Source organism: Pimephales promelas, chromosome 15 (genome assembly GCF_988280905.1).
Source record: "Pimephales promelas chromosome 15, fPimPro1.hap1.1, whole genome shotgun sequence".
Lineage (NCBI taxonomy): Eukaryota > Metazoa > Chordata > Actinopteri > Cypriniformes > Leuciscidae > Pimephales > Pimephales promelas.
Window position 1 is genome coordinate 11,670,887 of NC_142783.1, and position 8,238 is coordinate 11,679,124.

Here is an 8,238-nt window from a genome sequence, read left to right on the forward strand (position 1 = left end):
TGTCCACCAGAGAGTGAGCAAGAGGGAGATTTGAAGAAAGACTGTAGAAAGGGAGATGACTGAGAGGCATTACAAAAGAGGAATATCAGTGAAAAAGAAGGGTTATGATCAGGCAAGAGCTTTAGGACCAGCGATTATATTAGAAAAGCTTCCCAGCGCTGGAGAAACCTAAGCGGAAAGGCCTCAAAATGGCCGCCGATGAGTTGTTTCTGCTCTGTATGTGAGTAACACTGGTTTTGATTCATTTCACAGAACCAATACTATTGTTGTAATGAGGAGTAGTTTACTTTTAAAAAAAACTTTTGCTGATATTTACTCCCCCCCATGTCCTCCAAGATGTCCATGTCTTTCTTTCTTCAGTTGAAAAGAAATTAAGGTTTTTGATGAAAACATTCCAGGATTTTTCTCCATATAATGGACTTCATTGGGAACCAAACGGTTCAAGGTCCAAATGAGAGTTTCAGTGCAAACTGCAAACTGTTCAAAGGGCTTTAAACGACACCAGACGATAAATAAGGGTCTTATCAAGCGAAACGATCGCTCATTTAAAAAAATAAATACAAAAGTTTAAGTTTTATAAGCACAAATGCTCGCCTTGCTCTGTTCTGTGATATGCATTCGTGACTCTCCTGTTCGAACTTGTTCATCAAAACGAACAAATCTTTTTTCGAGTCATTTGGGAATTAAATTTTTCAGCATTTGTGCTTATAAAACTTAAACTTTTTTAGTTATTTTTGAACTGACCGATCGTGTCGCCCTTTGAAGCTGCAACTCTCATTTGGACTCTTCATTTAATATTTATAATGTATTCCATTTAAATTTTATTTAACACTAACAGCACTGTCATAGAAGAAATAAAAGATAAAAGATCATAGATTAGGAATGACATGGGGAGGGTGAACTATCCCTTTAATCATGTGGATTTGGTGATGAATAATATTTTAGCTGCCCAGCAAAACCGGTGGATTATAGAAACATTTTCCTACCAGCATGAGCCCATGCATCCCAACGTCATCACTTGCTCCCAGAACAGCAATCATCGCTTCGATGTTTTTCTTTAGGGTGGTTTTATATTTTGTCTTCCTCAAAAAATGATTGCAAAACATATAACCTTTCCTGCCACCTAAAAATCTATACTCATTATGTTGGCATGCCCCATATTGGCAGAAATGTGTCTCCAACGCATTTGATATGACATGACATAGCATTCCAGTAAACTAAAACAACCTTATTATCATCAAGAATGTAAATATCATTCAAGCAAGAAAGGTCAAACAAAACCATTCTCTCCATGGCAGCAACACAAGTTTTTGATAAGGGCCTTTTGTCAAGGCCAACTTCCTGTAAGAAAAAGACAATGATGACCTTCATTGGCTAAACTTATTTTAAACACAAATCTAATCCCCAATGGATTTTCCCCAAATGCTCAATATTTTATCACTTTTCTTTGTGGTGAAAAAAACCCATGACTAGGGTAATTTAACAATCCAGCTCTTTGTAGTTAGATTACATGCCATCTATGTGATTTAAATGAAATTTCCAATTTATGTCAGCACCAAGCAGACACAATTATGTCCAAAAATACACAGAAAACACAAATAGATCCTCTATTTGAAAACCTCAAGTACTGCAGCACAAAACCAGTGCATTCGAACTCTCAGCTGATAAAACAAGCCGTCTGTAAACCATCATAATGCATAGTGTATGATTCCCTTGGGACAGTTCAAATGCACAAACATTTCTGTTTGCAACACTGCCATAAGCTCTATTTGATGACAACATTAGATTAAAGATAAACGGATGGACACGCATAGCCATTATGTAAAGCACGAATATTGATTTCTCAAGTGGGTAAGTTCCTATGCTATCAAATATGGTGCATTTGTGCAACAAGAGGCATCTGGCAAACTCTCTGTGTGAAGGCACTGAATCAGCAAATTTCCTCCTGACTCATAGAGCCAGAGGACGGTCATGGGAGCTGGGAGAACAGAAATAGAGCATCACCTACCTTGCAGCCTCTGCATTACATTCATAATGTCCTTGGTGGACCGTCCGAAAGGGCTTAGGGAAGCCATGGTCCCTCTCTACAGTCTTGTGCTCCTCTGACACCGGATCACTCATGCAGTCGGCACATTAGACAGCAGATACTGCACTACTTTCTTAAGGGGCATCCCCATCTGCCCCTCCTACAACTCTCTTTCCTCCTCTTGCTCTCTCTCTCTCTCTCTCTCTCTCTCTGTCTCACTCTGATGCAGAAACTCCAGGAACTTGATACGATCCAATAGAAAATCAGGTTTCATTTAGGTTCCCAACCAGGTAGTCGACCAATCACAAGTCCTCTTCTATCTAGTCAGTGAACCAAGAAGAAAAATTAACAGAATGGGTGTAAAATGATTTAGATGAGGTAAAATATAGTGTAACTTACGTTTAAAATAAACAATAAACATCGTTATTTTAAGAATGAATATCAGTACAAATCAGTATAATTTAGTATATAAGGTTACACATGCAAAAGTTATTTTTAATATCAGGTAGAACTGCATATTTTCAGTGCAATTGTACTGTTGTGTGCACACTGATTTAATTTTTATCAGTTTGATAATAGTAATAATAATAATCTATGGACTTATTGACTAATTAATTTCTATTATATGGAAAAGAGCTTTATTTATAGAGCTCATCAATTATTTAGAGTATTTGCCCACCTGGGATAACTTTTCATCGTAGTCTACTTGTTTATTGCACATTAAACACATCATGGACTTCGCATGCATTGATGCATATCAGACAAAGTTATGCAAGTAACTAGTGAAGACAACAGAAAGTCGTCAACACAAGATAAATATCAGCACAAAAAGCTTGTCGGAAGTCTAAAAAGCAGGCTTGGAGATTAAACAGGAAATATCATTACGCAAATCGCCAAGAACACCAGTTCATCATCATAATACATTAGTTTCATTTGTATAGTAGTGTGTGTATTACCGTGAACAGAAGACGCTTCCTTCCCCTCAGGGCTCAGTCTCATGTGATGATAATGAAGATCTGTTAGACGGGTTGCTTTGGAAACCTTTAAACATTGTTGCAAGGCCGCGTTACTTCATGTGACCTTTGCCGCCACCTATCGGTGTTATGGGAACAACAAGGGGGCGTTTACACAGGGCGCGCTCTTGCGTTCAAAAACAGAGCAGATAGATAGATAGAGATAGATAGATAGATAGATAGATAGATAGATAGATAGATAGATAGATAGATAGATAGATAGATAGATAGATAGATAGATAGATAGATAGATAGATAGATAGATAGATAGATAGATAGATAGATAGATAGATAGATAGATAGATAGAGATAGATAGATAGATAGAGATAGATAGATAGATAGATAGATAGATAGATAGATAGATAGACAGACAGACAGACAGACAGACAGACAGACAGACAGACAGACAGATAGATAGATAGATAGATAGATAGATAGATAGATAGATAGATAGATAGATAGATAGATAGATAGATAGATAGATAGATAGATAGATAGATAGATAGATAGATAGATAGATAGATAGATAGATATACTGTATATAGATAGACAGGCAGATAGATATATAGACAGACAGACAGACAGACAGACAGATAGATAGATAGATAGATAGATAGATAGATAGATAGATAGACAGACAGACAGACAGACAGACAGACAGACAGACAGACAGACAGACAGACAGACAGACAGACAGACAGATAGATAGATAGATAGATAGATAGATAGATAGATAGATAGATAGATAGATAGATAGATAGATAGATAGATAGATAGATAGATAGATAGATAGATAGATAGATAGATAGATAGATAGATAGATAGATAGATAGATAGATAGATAGATAGATAGATAGATAGATAGATAGATAGATTACCATACCCATCAAGAACAGTGTGGTTCAATAATGACATCTGCTGGCCATTCTTGTTTTTGACAGCCATCCCATTCCAGGCTGTCCTGCTATTGTTTTCTAAAAGTTTCCTTCACTGCAATATTTGTAATTGCCAGTACACCAGGAGGTAACAGAGACTGGGAATTCAGTGGAATCCATATCATCTTCCTTTTTCTTCCGAGAGGACGTGCATTTTTAGATACTTGGCAAAAATGATATAGTTACTACTTTTAGGTGGGTGTTTTTAAGAGTATTATTATTTGGTTGTATGATCATGAAACACACAGTGATAGGCCAAATGGCACAGATACTAAGGCTTTAAGGAAATCCCCTCTGACAACGGAGACCTTATCACCTGCATGGGCGTTTTCATTTTCCTATGGGAACCGTGTCAAATCAAAACTAGTTTTTATATTTTTTTTGTTTTTACTCAAGAATTTTCCTTTTATCTGCACTCAATCTCAAAACAAATGTACTGCAAAAGTAGGACATTTAAAGTGCTGAAAGGTCTACAAAAGGTGTAAGTTGGTCAATTATAATATAATGGGGTGAAGAAGCCATTGTATTGTATCCACTGAAACGAAGGAAATGATGCAAGAGGAAACAGCTCTGTTCCCCTGGATTTCTGTCCTGAACAGATAAGCCGAACACTTGCTAATTTTACAAGGAAAGAGGCAGGAAGAATGACGACAATGTTTCCCTTTATGCAAGCTTCCCTTTTATTCCCTGAGAAATACAGTGAACAGTCCTTGTGGGCTTGGATTCAGTTTGGCTGCATATTGACATGCTAACTATAATGGCTTCAAACGAAACTAATGCGATTTGGGAAATACTGAAACCTATTGATTTTGGTAAGAATTGCAGTGCATTTTGTTTTACTACCATTGCAGTCTTGCTTAAGCTGGCTTATATTTATATCTCAATTTAAACTGTCAATATGAAAATACCCTTCAACTGTTCAAAATGATTTTTGATACAAAATTCAATAACCTTTCCATTCAGAGGAGATCATCCTGGCGTTCTGCTTGTCAATACTGATGGGTCTGCTCATCGGGATCTTGATTTTCCTCCTCCTTACATGGATGTCAAGACGGAGGAGAGCTACGGTCAGGATCACCAGACGTCAAGACCAGTCAACAGAATCTAAAGGCTCACGTAATCAACGCTGCCACCTCAGACACTACAAGAGTCACGGTTTTGACAAGAACGGTGAATATGCGGGAAGAACGACTTTAAACCTCCACAGGCAGACCTCCGTAGACCCCAATGAGCTGTTGGGCAGAAGCCCCAGCTTTCTGAACTCCACTTTTCGGCCACCACCGAAAAAGACTAACAACACTAGTGATGAAACAGAGGATGATAACCAAGCTGCATTGATTCCTAACATCACAGATCCATTTAGTACAGAACCAGCAGAGTCTTTCTGGCTGGGGAAGGGCAGTCTAAGAGGATTTCTACCCAGACAGACTCCACCACCTGCATATGACAGCGTCATTCACATCTTTCAAGAGACCCGTCCCTGACTGCACTGTGACAAAACACTAAGGATTGTACATAAATCCCAAAACATGAACTCTGATTTGAGAAGAGATCTGATTTATATACTGACCCTCATTTGACTTATCTTCATGAGAACAGAAACACTTTAGCAATGTAGGGCGGGACTTCATTTTGTCATGGGTAATTGATTGGATGAATGCGGTTTGCTATTGGTCGATCTCATGTGAGTGACAGGTTGTCCCTCCCTCAGGCCAGTAAACGCATCATCAGAGAAGAGTTTGGAAGTTATTTCGATTCGAGATTACAAGGGAACATGTATTTAAAAATAATTATGTACATCATGTATAATAAATGCAATTTTCGATTAAAAACTGTCCATTTTTATTTCATGGTGACTTTAATGTTAGAGAAAGTAACCTTACTGTAAAGTGTGACCCTTTCATGCAGTGGTGTAAAATGTTGAAGTGAATTGTTTTTAGGTTATGGCAATTAAAAATAACAGTGCTTTAGTGCATGTGAAGCTTTACATTCTCTAGCTAGCCAATGTTGGTTTCGGGGGTGTTAGTGAATATTGTATCTGACCATTGCATCAACAGCAGTGAGTGTCACCCAGTATTCAACAGTTTTGGTCAATGTGAAACATAGCTGTCTAAAACTATGTGTTCTTTGACATAGACTACTGAATGATTCCCGTATTCATATACCATAGTAGCTACATGGCCTACTCCAAAAAATATCTATACAAAAGTGAAGTAACATTGTATGCTTATTTTTGTCTTCTAAAGTAAACCGAGCAGCAGAAACAGCAGAGCTCCTGGGAATCTTTTCAATATGGTATTGTTCTGTCTTTCCTGAAGTGTCTCTCCACCTTGTTGCAGACTGCCTTAAGGAAATAAGTGCTAGTAAAATTATTTTTCACTAATAGAAAACAGAACCAGTACATGCACAACAGATACATTTTAAAGATTTTTTTGGTAGGTTATAACAAAAAAAAAAGTTTCAGGACAAGCTTATTATGAACTATTATAAGGTAAATAGTCTTTGCTACCATTGCCTTACAAAGTCTGTAAAGGACGTCTAAACACCCATCCCAGCAAACACAGAACGTTCCCCTAACATTCTCGAATGGTCCCATGAGGTTATTTTTTTTGGGAACCAAACAAGAACGTTATAGGAATGTTCCATGTAGGTTATTTTTAGGTTCCATTTTTATAACGTAAAGAGAATGTTCCAGGATGGTTCCCTTAACCTTAAGGGAAAGTTCTAGGGACGTTCTGGGAACCAAAAACTAACGTTCCCAGAACCTAAATTTGTTTGCTGGGATATTTCATTGTCATTTGTTAGTTTGTAGTGAATTTTTAGGCATGGATATACTGTAGCAAAGCTGAGTTGCTACCATTTGCTTACAAAGTCTGTAAAAGACGTCATTTCCCGTGCCATTTACGCCAAAAACAGTATTTGCGTCATAGAGATTTGCCTGTATATGGTACGCGTTTTTCGCGTGCATATGATACGCACTTTTTGGCGTAGGTATACGCACGAACTCCCCACGACTGACTGTTTTAGGAGTCAATAGACTTCGATAGCGGGCAGTGAAGGAGAATTTTCTTGGTTGAAATACTAAACCGATACGCCCCTTTCAACGAATCTGTGTTTTGTAGTTTTGAGTACATTTCATTCGAGAACCAACAACGCATTCTCATCCCAAGGCGTAATATACAACACTTTTGCAAAAGCGTAAATATCCAACGCACATGGCACCCTTTGCCGTCAAATGAGACCAGGGGCGGAGTGGGACCAAAAAATCTACCGGGAAATTTCGTAGACCACCGGCCCTCGTCGCCGGCACGATTTTAATAGCCGAGACCATTTACAGTTTTACTGATTTAAAAGGAACTTTGTTGTACTATGCTGGAGTAAACTTCATAAATGGTCGTTCTTTCCCACAGTAATTTCTAAAACTATGTTGTGTGGACTCTGTGCCTCTAGGGGGGTTCGGGCATGCTCCCCCACAAGAAAATATTGGACATTTTAAGTTTAAATGCATCAATCTCGAGCTCTCTGAGAGGTCACAATTAAGAGCTTCAACCCATGAACTGCTCGTTGAACAAAGATAAAGTATTAATTTGTACCAGGACAATGAAGAGGGCTCAAACATCTTTTTAGTTATGAGAGTCTCAGTCTGCATTGCATTATCAATGGTGTTTTAGGATGCCAAACATGTATTATAATAATGATTTATAATTATTCCTATGATGTAAATGCCTATAAATGTACTATGTAAATGAAAATGAGTATTTCAAAAATATATTTTAACCTACATTACACTATAATATAGGAAAATTAAAATACTTTTATCCTAATTTCTTCACTTGCAAGAAATAAACCCTTGAGCTTTTATTTAGGAGAAAACACGATCGCGTGAGCAAAGTAATCCCGCGGCACAAACTGGATGCTATTTCTAATGTCAGTTATTACAATGGTGCAACGCCATATCATGGTTTCAATTTTAGTTCGTTGGCAAAATATAACACTAGAAACCTTAATGTTAGGTTTTACATTTTACATCTTTACATATGTGTTGGGAAAAGTGAGAAGAGAGAGTTCGGCAAAAGGCGGACTCGAACTCGCGCTCAGCGCATCAAAAGCTGCTTTCAAGAACTATGCCCTACGACTTACGCCACTGAGGCTGTTTCAAGACAGGCGTCGTTTTGCTGTAAAGACAGGCACTTAGTGCAAATATATGCTCCGTTATAGAAAATGTAAAAAAAAAAAAAAACTGTTTTCTTCCCTTAGCTTGAG

General features: G+C 37.7%; 2 protein-coding genes across 2 annotated transcripts in view; one reads left to right on the forward strand and one right to left on the reverse strand.

Moving 5' to 3' along the window:
- The window catches only part of syne1b (spectrin repeat containing, nuclear envelope 1b), a 164,356-nt gene extending 162,175 nt beyond the window's left edge, over positions 1-2,181 (reverse strand). The window contains exon 1 of the mRNA XM_089120128.1: positions 2,009-2,181. Coding sequence (XP_088976254.1) covers positions 2,009-2,075 — 67 coding nt within the window. The 5' untranslated portion in view covers positions 2,076-2,181. The remainder of the gene's footprint in view (positions 1-2,008) is intronic.
- Positions 2,182-4,616: 2,435 nt separating this feature from the next.
- On the forward strand, positions 4,617-5,945 carry myct1b (myc target 1b). Its single transcript, XM_039681681.2, has 2 exons — positions 4,617-4,787; positions 4,939-5,945. Exons 1-2 carry the CDS (start codon positions 4,721-4,723, stop codon positions 5,457-5,459), a joined length of 588 nt encoding a protein of 195 aa, XP_039537615.1. The 5' UTR covers positions 4,617-4,720; the 3' UTR covers positions 5,460-5,945.
- The last annotated feature ends 2,293 nt before the right edge of the window (positions 5,946-8,238 follow it).

Bases quoted from the DNA above. Each gene is read 5' to 3' on its own strand.
- myct1b (XM_039681681.2), top strand. From the start codon at position 4,721: ATGCTAACTATAATGGCTTCAAACGAAACTAATGCGATTTGGGAAATA. The intron at 4,788-4,938 runs GTAAGAATTGCA...CTTTCCATTCAG, and splicing joins ACTGAAACCTATTGATTTTG to AGGAGATCATCCTGGCGTTC.